The 16687-nt window shown below is 39.7% G+C and overlaps 1 protein-coding gene across 1 annotated transcript in view; it reads right to left on the bottom strand.

Annotated features, from left to right (window-relative positions):
- Window positions 1–537: 537 nt before the first annotated feature.
- LOC131988528 (serine/threonine-protein phosphatase 2A regulatory subunit B'' subunit alpha-like) overlaps window positions 538–16687 on the bottom strand; it is a 74645-nt gene continuing 58495 nt past the window's right edge. The window contains exons 3-13 of the mRNA XM_059353661.1: window positions 9922–10206; window positions 8797–8900; window positions 8612–8714; window positions 8426–8500; window positions 5678–5921; window positions 5124–5172; window positions 4935–5024; window positions 4277–4452; window positions 4006–4124; window positions 3591–3697; window positions 538–3457 (exon numbers count right to left, since the gene is read on the bottom strand). Of these exons, the coding sequence (XP_059209644.1) occupies window positions 3361–3457; window positions 3591–3697; window positions 4006–4124; window positions 4277–4452; window positions 4935–5024; window positions 5124–5172; window positions 5678–5921; window positions 8426–8500; window positions 8612–8714; window positions 8797–8900; window positions 9922–10206 (1449 nt within the window). The 3' untranslated portion in view covers window positions 538–3360. The remainder of the gene's footprint in view (window positions 3458–3590; window positions 3698–4005; window positions 4125–4276; window positions 4453–4934; window positions 5025–5123; window positions 5173–5677; window positions 5922–8425; window positions 8501–8611; window positions 8715–8796; window positions 8901–9921; window positions 10207–16687) is intronic.

Below are 16687 nucleotides of genomic sequence, written 5' to 3' on the forward strand. Positions count from 1 at the left end.
GCCCATGTTTGTCATGACAACAATGACGCCAGTCACAGTGATTCAGTACAGAGCTGACGTCATTCATGCCAATCACAGTCCAAATCATGAGGGTCTGAGAATCGTCAATGAAATGAGCTGGCATCAAATAATTTCCTTCACTCCAAAAACATCAGTTACCCTGAAGTGTCCGAGTGTCATTTTCAAAGGCATTTAATGAACAGCAGAAGTTTTGCTTACTGCTTAAAAATTAGGATAAAACATATTTCCAACACATGTACAGAACAGACTAGAATTGTGAAAAAAACAGCCTGCAGGTAAAAAGTTCAGAACCCCAGACAGGACACTCAGCAGTTCAAAAGGCTGTAAAGTACACTCTAATGAGCACCAGTGCAGACAAACACACTCACTGTGCATAGTGTGTGTACACAAGGAGGGAACGATGACGAACGTGTGTGAGAGTGTGTGTGTGAGACAGAGAGAGACGTGTTTGTGTGGTTGAGGGGGTAGAAGGGGGGTGAATGCAGGTAACTGGAAATAATCTTTGAGGAAATTCAATATTCTTGAAACATCTTTATTTAAACGTTTAAACTTCAGACAAAAGCAACAAATAACAGGGCAAAGAAAAGGAGAAAAGAAAAGGAGAAAAAAAGAATGAAAGACAGAAAGACAGAAAGAAAGAAAGAAAGAAAGAAAGAAAGAAAGAAAGAAAGAAAGAAAGAAAGAAAGAAAGAAAGAAAGAAAGAAAGAGAGAGAGAAAGAAAACCATGCCAATGCAGTAACCATCAGGATTTGAACACATCTCAACTTCTCAAGTCTCCTCTGCACAGAGGAAGTCCATCAACATAAAAGTCTTCTCTCTACCTCTCAAAGTAGGGATGTAATTTCCAAGTAAAAGTCTTGGCATGGCTTCTCTCCTAGCCTGATGCTGCATGTGCGAGTACCAGGACACCATCGGAGACGCACCGTTGCCTTCAACAGTCCTTCTTAAATATCGTCTGGATGAGCGAGTCTCCTTGGCAGTGTGTGAGTGTGTGTGTGACCACAGCGGTGAAACATCAGTCTTAGAGGTCTCCATATGAAATGCTCTTCATATTTGTTTATGACTGTCAGTCCTCCAGAGGATTCCCCCTCTTCTGCTGATGAAATCCACCATGCATTGAACACGCAATCAAACACACATCTAACATAATTTACCCCCCATCCCGAGCCACACAGTGGCACAGCAATACAAACCATCGAAATACATCAAAAAATCTGAGCCGTTATATCTATAATGGCTTATCATTAGTTATTATTATAATAATATAGTTTAATACACAGTCAGGCACATTTACAATGGCTATAGAGCAGAAGGACTTAGGTCCTTCAGGACTTACAGCACCCACTAGCTCTTTCTCCCTTTCAATAGCAACTATAGTGTAGTGTGTATATAAGTGTATCTGTGTGTCTGTGTAGAGTAAGTGCCAGTCAAGGAGGTATATGCCAGTGAATTCGAAGCCATCGAGGATAAAAGCTGTCCCATTGCTAATTAAAGAGTTATACAAGCGCACACACACACAATGACCCCAGGAACACCATCCCCATGGCAACAACTATGACGTATAAACAGCCTGAAACTGAGAGCTACACATCACACGCTCCTAAAACACACCCCTCTATCAGTGATTTCTAAGCAAACACACGCTCCTAGCTATTACAGTAAGGACAGTGTACGCACATGCACCTGTCCATGTGAATGCAGCACAGTAAATAGTGGAGTTAAAGGGTCAGTTTATTCAAATTAAAGGGTGGAATCTCATTTAGTGTATCAGCCTGTGCAAATAGTTTCAGGATTTTATTTTCCAAAGATATCCGTCTGATACTTCTGCCTGCGTTTCAATGCAATAAAGGTGAAAGAAAGCATTTTTGTGCTTAAACATTACAGCAACACATGTCTGCATCACTGTGGGTAGCTCAGCTGTTCAATGCTGCCAAATTAAAATGTGGTTGAGGCAAACATCTAGAATAGGGATTTCATAAAATGTCTGCGAATAAATACAAAACTATCTTCAGGCTGAACTAAAGGTGTGAGAATATAGTATTTTCTAAAATTTGGGTGAACTGGCCCTTTAAGAGGCATCACTTGTGATTTGTTTGGTACTGTATGTGTGTGTTACAGGGAGAATGGACGTCAGAAAGTTTCATGAACAATTGTATAACAATGAGATGTTTAAGCAGCAAAAAGACAATTTTTGGCATAAATTTCAAAAACAGATCAAAGTCATTACCATGTACTGTACACAATCAATAAGGACGTGAGAAAACATACAGTGGGATGTGCTGGTTAATCACAGGAGACTGACAGGAACAACTCACAGTTTTTATGTGGATCTATTGTGTTATTAAAAACGTTACCGGTGGAAATGTGTGAGCAACTCTACCAGAGAGTTTGATATGTTTGTCATCATGCATCATTTTATGTGCATATGTCTTGCTGTGAGTATTCACACAATGAAGTGATAACTTTCAGTCTGTGAAGTCAGAGACTTTTTCCACGGTTTAGAAATGATTGTAAGGGAGTTCAGAGGTGGAGCACTGATAATGCCGCACTAATAATAGAGCAGCTCAGGCTGTGCAGTGAACTGAACTCCCTCTTGGAAAAAAGTTGTCCAGCCGTTCTGCACTGTGCATGGCAGTGATGGCATGCAGTAGCACAGACTGGCCACAGAGAGGTGCTGTTACAATCACCCTAACTGTTACATGATTCCTCCTCAGAGGGACAAGATGGTTTAACAACTTCCTTTACAAGGAACACAGTGACGAGCTGCACAGGCAGCAGGTTTCTGATGGCAGTGTCTGTCTGTATGTATCATTATTGAGCAGATGACTGTGGTTTTTCAGTGGCAGTGTCTATCACTGTAATTATCTGTTTGTGTCTCCCTGTTTCTCCAACTAGGAGTATATTTGTTTAACTGACAGTCTACCTGTCTGTCTACCTTCAGATGATTGTCTTCTGGCAGGATTGTCTGTAAAGAATTCACAATTACTTTATTTTACAGTGATTTTTTTGATTCCTTTTAGAGCTTATCATACACTTCTCCTCCCCATCGTTGGCTTTGTTCTCCCAGATGGAGGCAGTGAAATTGTTTTCTGTATGAATACAGATGCGTTATTGCACCAGACACAGAACAGTACTGGTTTGCGGTCACACACACACACAAAAAAATGACGAGTCCATTCTGAGGAGACTCCACAGTTATCAAGAAACAGATGCCAAAACCGTTTTCTGTCTCTGTCGTTACGTCCATGTCGTTTTTGATGCTTCCATCCAAAGGGACCTTGTATCACTTTGTTCCTGTTCGTTTTCCAGAGAAAAAGGCCCAGGAATTCCAGAGAGTTTTATGCTGACAGGTCTGATATGATCAGTTTTTCCATTTTATTCCCAATCTCTCCAGGGACTTGAAGCTCCTCGGATTCATAGTCATCATCAAACGACCTGGGGACACAACACACATAGTAGAACTGTTTAATTCACTGTCTCTGCTTTAACTTATTGTATTGTAATACCTGCACGTAGGCATGTATAGCATAGGCATGTATGTGAGCATGAGTGAGTGTGTGTGTTGTACCCCTCATGTAGCTGTTCATTTGCAGTCTCCTCCGCCACCAGTATCTCATACTCCTCTGAGGCATATTTATCCCAGTCAGATGGCTCTGGACCTTCACTATCAATGTCCTGGAACAACACATGCATGGCAATTTCAGTATTTGACAGGAGAAAGAGAGAATTTAATGTTTTTTTTTTTTAAACCCTCAAGAAATAAAGAGATGTAGCTTTAAAATGATGGAAACTGCCAGAATAATAAAAGAAATGTGGGATCCTTCATCCTTACACATACATTTCTTGATAAATTATTCTATTTTTTTTTTTTTAATTTTGATGGATTTGCTTTAATTTTTCCTAATTGCAACGAGGAATATCCTTCCGATTGACAGCTCCTGCAATATAGCAAAATATTACATATAACAGATCCAAATTCACACCTTTTGCACAGCAAATGGGTCTCTCTGTTCATGGTCCAGGTATTTCTCCAGGTTGAAGAAGGTGTCAAAGAATATGTGGGCCATCCGGCAGCGCTTCAGATCACCAAGTGTGATCTTACCTGAAAAAAACAACATTTACAAAAACACATGTGTGTAAAGTTCAGTTACAAGGCAAAAAGGACTACGGCAGGATGTATAAAAAGAAGTAACAGAGAACATGATCATAAAATAGGGAGAAAAACACCAGGGGTGAACGAGTGCTGGCACTAACCTGAACTCTCAGGTTTGACCAGGTCGAGCATCTGGCAGAGTAAATCCTGGAAGGGGAGGGGTTCAATGCCCATCCGTTCCATCCTCTCACACTGTTCCTCATAGAAATACTCCAACTCAAACATGGACAGGACACCATCGCCATCCACGTCCATGCAGCGGAACCAGTACTCTATACTGGAGAGAGAAACACAAACACTCAAAAGGTGAAATAAAGTGACTTGGCTGTAACATACAAGAGCATTTCAGCAAATTAGAATATCATAGACATTTTTATCTATGTCAGTAATTCAATTCAAAAAGTGGAAATAACACATTGTACAGATCCATTACACACAGAATGAAACATTTCATGTCTTAATGTATTTAATCTCTTCTAATTATAATGATTATGGCTTACATTTATTTAAGACCTAAAATTCAGTGTCTCAATTTTTTTTTAAATATTACAAAAGACCAATTTTAAAAAGTATGTTTAATATGGAAATGTTCGCCTCTGAAACATAAGTCCATCTATATGCACTCAATACTTGGTTGGGGCTATTTGACTTGAACTAATGGAAATTGGCTTTTCCATGATATTCTAATTTATTGAGATGCACCTGTATTTATCAGATTGCTGCTCAACCACCCAAGACCAAGCGATTGTATTTTATTACCTGGTGGGATTTTTCTTGTCTTCTTCAGATATGAGGAACCAGACGAACTCAGCGTAGCTCATCCTGCCTTCCCTCTGCACAGCGTTACCCCTGGAAACAAGACAGCCGGAGCACATTCACATTCAATACTGCCGTTATAGTGAAGTAATAAGCTCCTCAGTGTTTGTTTATGTGAGTGTTTCCACTTACCGAGTAACGGCCCCTGAAAACAATCTTTCAATGATTCTGTTTGAGGATGCTGTCAAAAGGAGAGAATGAGAAAAAATAAGCAAATGTGATTTTGTTCAAAGACACAGAAACAAATGGATACTGTTGTAAGCCACATAGCGCACAGAGTGCAGTCACTTGCGCAAGTACCGAGTAAGTGAATTAAAATTTGGCTAAGTGGTCACATAATGCAGTTAACAGTGTAATGCATTTTACATCAGACAGCATGAAAGTGTTGAGCCTCAGACAAACAGCTGTTGTTTTCTGCAATAGCTAGTGGGGGCCCAACTAATGGAAAATAAGCAAATCAAGGTGCCAAATCTAAATACAGTCTGTTTCTGATTCCTTACTGGCATCCAATCCATATAAAAGCAATGCCTCAAGGGGCTTTTCAATCTGTACAGCATACAACTGTGTAAGGATAGTCTATAATTTGTTTTTGGAATAACGTCTGTTTTGGCTTAAGGCCTGAATGTGTAAAATAATGTGGGCGTAATTCATTTGAGGGAAATAACTGCTCTTTGAGTAGTTCTTACCGTGGTCGTTGTATCTCGCGAGGTCTTTGGGGTCAATGTAGAGGTCATGGTCAGTGTCCAGCTCCCAGAACTTGCAGTAGATGACGTAGAAGTGTTCATAGGAGAAGTAGTCAGTGATCTGGTTGATGTCGTCCTCCTCTTCAAGCAGAGCCAGAGTCTGCAGGAAGTTGCTCCTGCGCAGCTCCATCATGGTCATACGACCCGTCCACGAGCGGTTCACCACGTAGAATATCCGTTGGATTACCTGGGAGGGTCAAATGGTTCAGATTAACAAGTTTCAAAGGTAGGGCAAGTTATAGATGTTGTCTTTTTAGAACTGCATGCAAGACTTCTATAAAAGGCCGTAGAGAATTAGGTTAATATTTGCCTCTATTGTTTTCAACCAGTCGCTGTATTTCTCCACAATAACATCAGGTTGAACATCGGTGAAACACAAACAAAAAAATAAAAGCACAAAGTTCATGAACACATCATATATATACTAAATATAAATCTAAAGAAAAAAGTATTGAATTTAAAAATAAAAATAAGTTAATTTATGAGAAAAAGAAGCTGTTAAAATCAGAATGTATAAAGTAGACTAAGCCATCAGAACGTCACCCATTAGTTTGTGGAATACTGTTTTGAAGCCTTGAATTTGGCATTTTGGTCGTCACCATCTTGTATTTTTTGGAGCCAGAAGTGACAACGAGAGGGTGGAGCTAAATTATCAGCTAGCTTTACTGCTAGACGAAAAAAAAGACACCCAAATCAATCATTGGGTACTGACTTGTCAATCACAACGTACCGTACAGCATACCCTGCTGTATTGCTGTATTGTCTATTTTACTCTATATTAGACCATAATTTACAAAACGAACATAATGTTATATTAAAGAAGACTTTAAACTCTTCATTGAGACCCTAAACTCCTCCAAAAAATGTTTACTTAGGTACTAAATCAAGTGAGAAGTAGGGTAATTTTCTCATAGCCGCCTATACAATTTAACTTATTTTTTTCAGCTAGTAGAGTTGCCCCCTGCTGGCGATAACAAAGAATCGACTTTAAGGCACTTCTGCATTTGCTTCCCTTTTCGGGCCTGGAAGTTGGCAGGTTGAAGAGTTGAGAGATTACAGAGGCTGAAATGTCTAAAGAGGGAACCAAAACAAAACGTCTGACACTAACAGGAGCTGTCATGCTGGCTGGATTGGCTTTCAGTCTATGAAAATAGTATGAAACTCACATGGGATCTTTCCAACCCCTGTCATCTGCACTTATTAAACATATTCCTCATCTTTCCATGAGGGAGACCTACCAACAAGTCACCTACAACTGATATTCTTGTCCTCTTTCATAATGAGAGTAAGACAGGTCTTTAGCATACAATGGAAACAAAGGCGGTCTGGACTCCCTGTCCCTGAAACACAACACTCAGGCTTAGTAAAGAGCGGATTAGCACCCATTTCCTGGTACATGGACCTCACACGGCTACTAATGTCTCATACAGTAGTGGGTCAGCTGGCTTAAACTGAAGGAAGTGTCTTAATATGGGCATTTGGAGGGTCGGGGCCTCTGCCATAGCGGGCTGTGGGGGGCGTCAGTGTTTCCGTGACGTCCCCTGACACATTACAGCATGGACTTCTCTGCATCTCTGCACTTCCACGCAGCAAACCCTCGACTTGTGAAGCACGTGTTGTAGCTGTCCCGATCCACACACACAGAGTCTGCTACTAAAGTTACTAGATGTGCACTGTAGCAGATTTGCTGACAATGTAGGAGGCGTAAATTCTGAGAAGTCATTGACATTTAATACTGATGCTTTTTTACTTGTTGTGCTGTAAATAGTGTAGTGGTGGAGGAAGTATTCAGATCTTTCACCTCAGTAAGAGTAACAATACCACAATGTAAAAATACTTATTTACAAATAAAAAATCCTATTTATGGACTGTTTGATCTATAAAAACACATCATATTTTATAACCTCATCAAGCTACTAGTTGCTAAAGCTTTCAAATATATGTAGTGGAGTAAAGGGTACATGTAAAGTATAGGAAACCTGACTCTAAATGTGAATTAAATTAGTAAAAATTGGACTATTGATAACATCCATAGTTGTTGGTTCTTCTATCTGATAAATTAAGTAAGATTAAAATGGCATATAATGGAAATATTTAAGTAACTTAAAAACAAATCAAAACTGCTAATATTAGAGTAAATTTATTTAGTCATTTTTCATCACTGCCACAGTGTTGTTGTTCTTTTTAAGACATGTCATTCATTGTTGATGTAGTTCCTATTTAAATTTGTAATGAAATTAATAATATTTTGTGCTTTTACAGTTTAGTGTTGGTCATTTTGTAGGCTGTTCAACACGAATGGATCTCGCCTAGGGCACCAAATGGGCTAGAGCCGGCCCTGAATGTAATCAATAATATTTTTTGCTTTTTCAGTTCAGTGTTATTCAGTGTCATTTTGTAGGTTTAATTACCACATTTATTAGTTGTGTGTTCTGTGACCTTTTATACATCAAGTGTAACTACTAGGGCAACATTAATAGTGTGTAACACTATAAAATATAATGTTTAGCCTTGGTTGCTGATTTACTCCTATAAAATGTATATGTAAATATATATAAATATGTACATTTTTAAATTATACTTGGATAATAAAGTATAATGATAGATAAGACATTGTCGCCCAGATTAATAAAAGCTTGGCATAAATGGTGTTACTCAAGGACTGCTAATATAACATTTCATGCCATTTACCGTTGTTATGTAGCGGGAATGGAATTCAGGTGCATCCTTCAGAAACGTGAGCCCAGGATGTGTATCCACTATGTCCTATTGAGCCAAACACAAACAAGGAAACAGGAAAAAAAACTAATTTTAGACAAGTCTGTAGTAAATATAGAGGACAGTTCAGAGATTTTGTAATGTTTGTGTCTGTGTTACCTGCAGCAGAGGGATGAAGTCCTCCTGCTCCAGGTAGTTACAGCTGGGTTTGGCTAGCAGGGAGATAAATCTTGATGCATCGTCGTGACAACTGTGCAACAACCTGCAGAAGGGCAGACCAGTTAAATTTAACCTCATGAGAGTTATGATGTCATATTTCTAGGTGAACATGAGGTCTGTCTTACTTCCTCCAGGTTGCAACGAAGGAGTGAACAGAGACGAAGCCTGTCCTCTCACCACCAGCTGAGTAGAACATGGGGGCCTTCCAGTAGAGTGGACACCCACATGCCTGAAGAGCAAGACATTTAACAACACCATTATTTTACTCTGAAAAACATATTGTACTTCAAAACAGTGTTTACTTCCTATAATCAGTGATCACACAGATCTGCATTGACCAGGCCAATGTGTATGTGCTAATTTCTGGAGAAAAGAAAGTTTTTCCATGGAATAAATCAGTTAAAGGTTCCTTTTATTGAAGACTTGTAAGAATGACTTAGAGGAATGTAGTAATGTTTAAATTCAAGAAAATGTTCAGAAACATTATTTTTGAAAGACAAAAAATATGTGACGAAGGACTCTGATTGATGTTGTTTCTTGATTATATTTTTGTTTCTTTATTATACTGCCAAATATATACTTTGTCTGATTCGACTTTATTATGTCTGCGTTTATTATAGCTGAGTAATTACTGAAAAATCTGACATGAATTTGTTTTGCTTATCTGCTTCTGATTCATGAGATTACTCATTGTATTTAATTTTTTTTTTGCTTCTTTCTTTTTAGTGAGACAATATTAGCCATTATTTTGTTTTATTTTAAATATCATAATTTAGTATAGCCAAACCACTTTCATAACTATATGGTCAATTTGTAGCTCTGTGTATAAATGAAAGAAAAATGTTAACCAACAAATCAAAAGTGTGGTCGCTTTAAGATGAAACATGAAAGCACTGATGTTAATCCCACATGCAGTCATTGATAATAACGAAAATCATTATCAAGAAAACCATGTAAAAAGTCTAGATATCAGCTCTTAAATTAAACTCTTATGAGCTATTTTTGTTGTTATAATTATATTTGTCCAAACAAATGTACCTTTAGTTGTACCAGGCATTAAGTAAAAATTTAAGAAAAAGGGTGGTGTAATATTTTTTTCCATGATTGCATTACTGCTGCTAAATGTTGATGCTGACCTTTTCATCTTTTTGATGCTTACTTTGCAAGGAGATTCATTAAGATTATAAATTAGAAACAGAAGTAAAGGATGTTTCCGGAGCTATAGATATGTCTGTGGTTAAACTGCTGACCTTTGCAATCTTGCCCATTTCATATATGTCAGCCTTCTCCTCCTCAAACTCAGTAAAGGCTGCCTCGATGGCAGTGATGGCTCCATCATGGTTGGTGGCCGGACCCATGGCAGGCAGCCCACGGGGGTAGTAGAACCTGGGAATGTTGATGGCCGGGGGAGGAGGGGTGACTATCACCGGAACCGGAGGAGGGCTGGGTGAGCGCGGTGCGGGGGTGGGCGTGGCTGGGGCCAGTGCAGGCGCTGGTGGAGGTGTGCCTGGTTTCTTCTCCGGTTTGGCCTGGACCTGAAAAGAGAGAAGGGAGATCATGTTAGGGAATGGACGAGCAGGGTCGTGGGTGATTATCTGTGGAGGTAATGTTACACCTCATTTTTGAAATTCTTTGAAATCGTCATTAGTTATAATCTTAAATAAGAAACTTGTTCATTTTATTACAGTCTCTGAACAAATCAAGAAAGGTAGAAAAAAATCTCTGCATCTTACACAGACAGCATGCTAAGGTCTAACACTAAGATATTATAAGATAAGACATTCCTTTATTGATCCCCCATGCGGTAAATTCATATGTTGCAGCTGCACAAGTACAGAGTAAAAACAGATTTAGGTAATAAAAATAGAATAATAAAAATGAAATTGAATAAAAACTAGAAAATGTCTAAAGAAATTTTGATTGTGTGCTTGCCTCTGGACCATCATTCTCGTGGCTCAAATCAACACTCAAACTAGGACTCTGTCCTGAGTTCACAGACACCTCATACAAGTCTGTAGGACAAACGGTTCACAAGTTAGTAAAAGGGGGCGTGGTCACTCAAAGGGGGCGTGGCTTGAATCAGCAGTTAAAAAGGGACTCTGTCCTGAGTTCACAGACACCTCATACAAGTATCTAGGAGAAACGGTTCATTAGTTATGAAAGGGGGCGTGGCTAATCAAAAGGGGCGGGGTTATCAACCACCAGTTAAACAGGGACTTCATGCCGAGTAATCTGACACCTTATACAAGTTTCTAGGACAAACGGTTCATTAGTTATGAAAGGGGGCGTGGCTAATCAAAAAGGGCGGGAATTTATGAAATATTGTTATGTATAAGTGGTCAGTGATGAACCATCATCATGCTTGGCAAGTTTGAGGAAGATTGGACAATGTATGGTCAAGTTAGTAGGTCTGTTCACTTAGAGTAAACTGACAGTTATCAGTTAAAATGTCTGTGTTGGAGGAGGGAGGGGGGAGGCTTTTGTAGCTAAGCAACCAGGTGGCCAGGTGGAGTCGACCAATAAGAGCAGAGCAATCAAACTGAAATTAACTGACAATTCCGTCACAGTGAGCAGACAGAGGTCGACAAACTGAAAATTCTGGCCTCGAACAGAAAGCATTTTTGGCAAAACCATAATACCTATCATTGATCCGACTTCACTTTGAGCGTCCTGAGTTCTTCCTGAACGTCTACATATATTTTTTTTAAAGAAAGATGAAAAAATAGCTTTGTTAGAGCGATTTTAAAAAACTGTAAAAAAAATTTTGGGGAGAAATCTTCCTGCATTTTTAATATGGGAGCCAATGAGGCAGTTGATGTGTTTTGTTTGTGCATCTGTGCGTCCTGCGCCAAAACTATAACTCTGACAGCTTTACCAGAGGATTGTGAGTGAGAGGACAAATTTTCCTACGTTTCTATGTATAAATCATTTCTGTAGAGTGAAATTTGCAGCCTGGAGCGCAGTTTTCAAATTTATTTTTTGAAAATTCGTTCTCTCCCTCTACACTCTGTTTGATGACATCACCGCTCTAGACTCTCCATAGGGTTACATTGGGGGGATTTTTTGACGTGTTTTTGCCCAATAATTTGAAAACCGTTTGTCGAAACCCTTATAAAAGTCATAGCACACTGGTCATGGGTGAGCCGGTCGATTTGATACCTTTTTTGTGTATGTGCGACCAAAACTCTGGGAGGAGTAGTCGACGGAAAAACAACACGGAAGAAACGGAAGAAGAACTAGAAAATTCCTAAAGAAATTTTGATTGTGTGCTTGCCTCTGGACCGTGACTCTCGTGGCTTATCAAAAGGGGCAGGGATTAAACAGGGACTTTCTGCTGAGTACACTCACACCTCATACAAGTCTCTAGGACAAACGGTTCACTAGTTAGTAAAATGGGCGTGGCTTATCAAAAGGGGCGGGGTTATCAATCACCAGTTAAACAGGGACTCTATGCTGAGTAATCGGACATCTTATACAAGTTTCTAGGACAAACGGTTCATTAGTTAGTAAAAGGGGGCGTGGCTAATAAAAAGGGCGGGAATTTATGAATTATTGTTATGTAGAACTGAAAAGTGATGAACCATCATCATGCATGACAAGTTTGAGGCAGATTGGACAATGTATGGTCAAGTTATAAGGTCTCGTGTTTTATGAAGAAAGCCATGTCTGTTTACTGAGAGTAAACTGACAGTTATCAGTTAGAATGTCTGTGTTGGAGGAGGGGAGGGGGGAGGGGGGAGGGGGGGGGGCTTTGGTAGCTAAGCAACCACGTGGCCAGGTGGAGTCGACCAATCAGAGCAGAGCAATCAACTGAAATTAACTGACGATGGAGACAAGTGAGCAGACAGAGGTCGACAAACTTGAAATTCTGGCCTCGAACAGAAAGCATTTTCGGCAAAACCATAATACCTATCATTGATCCGACTTTACTTTGAGCGTCCTGAGTTCTTCCTGAACATCTCCATATGTTTTTTTTTTAAGAAAAATGAAAAAATAGCTTTGTTAGAGCGATTTTAAAAAACTGTTAAATTTTTTTTTTGAGAAATCTTCCTTCATTTTTAATATGGGAGCCGATGCGGCAGTTGGTGCATTTTGTTTGAGCATCTGTGCGTCCTGCGCCCAAACTATAACTCTGACAGCTTTACCAGAGGATTGTGAGTGAGAGGACAAATTTTCCTACGTTTCTATGTATAAATTATTTCTGTAGAGTGAAATTTGCGGCCTGGAGCGCAGTTTTCAAATTTATTTTTTGACAATTCTTTCTCTCCCTCTACACTCTGTTTGATGACTTCCCCACTCTAGACTCTCCATAGGGTTACATTGGGGGGATTTTTTGACGTGTTTTTGCCCAATAATTTGAAAACCGTATGTCGAAACCCTTAGAAAAGTCATAGCACACTTGTCATGGGCGAGCCGGTCGGTTTGATACCTTTTTTGTGTATGTGCGGCCAAAACTCTGGGAGGAGTAGTCGACCGAAAAATGACACGGAAGAAACGGAAGATTAAAAATAATAAAAATAGTCCCGGTGAATAGTAGTTAGTGTGCTTTTGCAAGCAAGCACACAAAATAAGCCCGGTGAAGAGTAGTTAGTGTGCTTTTGCAAGCAAGCACACAAAATTAAAAATAAATAGATCCGATATTGGATTTTTGAGATTGTTGTCGTAGTGATTATAGAGGGGGAAAATTCCTTGATAACCGATATGGTTATATACAGAGAGCTACTTTCTCAAACATAAAACTGAATTGAATAATATTTAACATTGTTATACAGTATACAAACAATGTATTGAAGATAAAGAATACATAGGAATCCAATAAATAGCTAAATAAACATCATTACTGTTAAGTGTCAGTCAACTGCTGACTATTTAAAAAAAAAAAACAGAATACAAAAAAATTCACGCCAAGCAACATTACTGCATTATATATTATGTAAAATAAAGTTTTCATAACAGCACATATCAGACAGCAAATACACAGACACCAAAAGGCCTTTAATGGGCCAATGTATCTATCAACAGATAGATCTGTCAGGCTGTAACTAAAACACCACAGTCAATTTAATGCATTTTAGATCCAGTCTTGACCTGACTTTTACTAACTTATCATTCATTTTTATGGGAAATATATATATGAAGCACTAATTTTCCAAAACCCGAAGACAAGACACAACTTCACTTTATGAGGATAAAGGGCCCATGAGGGATGTGGTGGAAACTCCCAGTGAGTCATAAAAATATGTTTAAACAACGAGAGACTTGTTTTATAGTCAGCACTAAGACTTAAATGGTGGGCAAGATGAGCTCCAAGTGGCACAAGCCTGTGGCAGCAAAGACTATGATGGGTTTAACTTAATTTATCCTAATCTCTGGAACCTTAACCAACTAATTAGGCAAAATAAACAACACTCATGGCAACATTTGTGAAAAAAAAATCTCGGCACCAAACTGGACAACACTACTTGCTTGAGAAAACTGTATATTTGTGTCTCAGACTGGGAAAAACATAGGTCCTTGATAATATTAAAATCAGGGTAGAGGAGGACGAAAACTTAAAAATGCACCCATACATTGTGGAATGTTCTCAGGAAGAGCTCTGATCAGAATTATGTATTATCAGCAGAATCCATTAATCTGATTCCCATGAGAACAAGTTACACTGCCAGCAATGACAAGGTGCGATATAAGATCGATACAAGTTTCAGTTGACACAAAGTGAACTGGAAAGACCTGAAATTTAAGTTTAACTCTTCTTCATGAGAACTACACAGTAAGCTGGAGCTCCCTGATGCCTGGTGTGTTTGGTGTGCGTCTTCTCCAGGGCCTCCATACTGTGTGTACTGAGCAGGACAGCTGTAGCGGTCCTCCCCCTCCCACTCTCCTTCACAGAGTTCATTCTATCACTCTATTCCTGCACCTCCTGCCCTATTAATATCCTGCTGGTATCTGCCTCAGAATAGTTTGTCGTCCCTGGCATGTCACTTTGTGTGTATGAAAGCAACAAGATGAATCTACTGTTTGAGTGTGTGTGTAAAATAAATGAAATTTAAAAAATCTATAAAGATATTAAGTAAAGAAAAAGAGAGGAATAGAGAAAGACAGACAGAAAGCTAGAAAAAAGAAAGAAAGAGACATAAATTTAGAGATTATAAGGATAGTTTTTGAGTTTCTCATGAGTTTGCATTTTACGTGCATGTCCAATCGTGCACCTGGTCCATCCTGCTCACTGCACCGACTGACCTGCTGCTGCTGGAAGGACTTGAGTCTCTTCTTGAAGCGTGAGGGGAGGACAAAGTCACACCCCCTGGCCAGAAAGGCCAGCTCCCCCCTCAGGTCAGGGTCCCGGCGTAACGACGTCTCCTTGATCATCATGGTGGGGGCCGAGACACGTAACCCCCCACCAGACACGGCCACCGGTGCGGCTACTGACACGGCGACTACAAACGGACCAGCTTGCCCGGCAACTAAACAACCGCTCGGAAGAAAATCAAGTGGACTGTTGTGAAGAAGTCCACTTAACAGCTCAGATATCCAATTACCAAAAAAATGACTTCAGGAAAGCATGTGTGTGATTTCAGGCAAAAATGCCGTGTGAGAATCACTCACACTCACAAAATTCCTCTCCTCCAGGCTCCACTCACATGTACAGGCTCCTAAAAAGCAGTAATCCAGCAGTGTATGAGATGTTCCTTAAGACTCCCGTGCTACTGTGCAGGCCGGGAGGCAGAACCATGGTACTGGAGGCTGTTTTATGACCAATCGCAGCCCCAAACAGCAGCTTCTCTCTGGGGCAGAAAACCTCTCATGTCCCCCTGTCAGCTCAGGATGTATGTATTTGGTGTAGTCTCACTGGTGCCTGCCGCTCCAAGCTGGGCTCTGACAAACTGCACTGAGAAACATGAGCCATGCCGGGGTCTCGCAACACACACACACACAAACTCACACACACACACACAGAGCACACCGGCTGTCCTGAGCATTAGGGTGGGGGGTGGGAAGTGGAGGGGGTTCAGCCATGTTGCATATCTGTGTGTAGTGTTTTGCAGGATCTGAGCCCTCCGCTGTCCCGGCTTTTGACTAAACTTTACCAGTGGGAAGTTAAACCTCAAAGTGAGTCTGATTCAAGTAATTTTGCTGCAGACAGGAAGCTTAGGCCAGTGCTTGAGCGTGAGCCAAAATGTTTTCATAGAGGTAATTTAGGATGGAGTGATGAATCAGCGGGCGAAGCACCTGTTGTTATATCTGTTGACATACAGTAATTCCACTGGGCTTGCTCGGGAAGTTAAAGCTGCATTCCCTTTTACTGGAACATTAAAATCTTTACAATTCATGCACGTATGGAGAGCCACTCTTCATTAGAACTGAAAATAACAATTATTATTGTTACTGATTATTTTTAAATGAATAATCAATTAAGCTCATAGTCTGCAAAATGTAAGAAATTATTAAAAGTTTTTATCACAACATACAACAGGGCTGCAACAAGCAATTATTTTCCATTATGATTAATTTGCCAATTATTTATTGTTTGGTCTATAACACGTCAGAAAAGAGAAAAATGCAAATCAATTTCCAGCAGCCCAAAGAGATGTCTTCAAATTCCATGTTTTGACTGACTAAATGAATAATAGGGGATTTATTGTTGTTTTCATTCATTTCTGAATGCTCGAACTGATGTAATCTTTCTATAAATGATCATCTGCAGTGTTTACATTACATACACTGCTACATGTAGCTGCATGCTAACATCAGGTAATTTCTCCCCATGTTGGATTGTGTAGTTTTTGGTAAAGAAGCTTTTATTAGTGACTTTTCTCTGTAGAAAGTGCTGCTATACTAAGATCCAGCTGCAGTTATTGATGGCACAGAGATGGTGGTGCCACCGACTGTCAAAGAAAAGGAAACCGTCAATCTGTTGGCGCAGTAAACACAGATTCCACTATGGTTGTGTTTCAGAGCAGCACAGATGGAGAGTCAAGTGCCCCCTAGTGCTATACTGGGCTGCATGAGTATACT

The sequence above is a fragment of the Centropristis striata genome, chromosome 16 (genome assembly GCF_030273125.1).
Source record: "Centropristis striata isolate RG_2023a ecotype Rhode Island chromosome 16, C.striata_1.0, whole genome shotgun sequence".
Lineage (NCBI taxonomy): Eukaryota > Metazoa > Chordata > Actinopteri > Perciformes > Serranidae > Centropristis > Centropristis striata.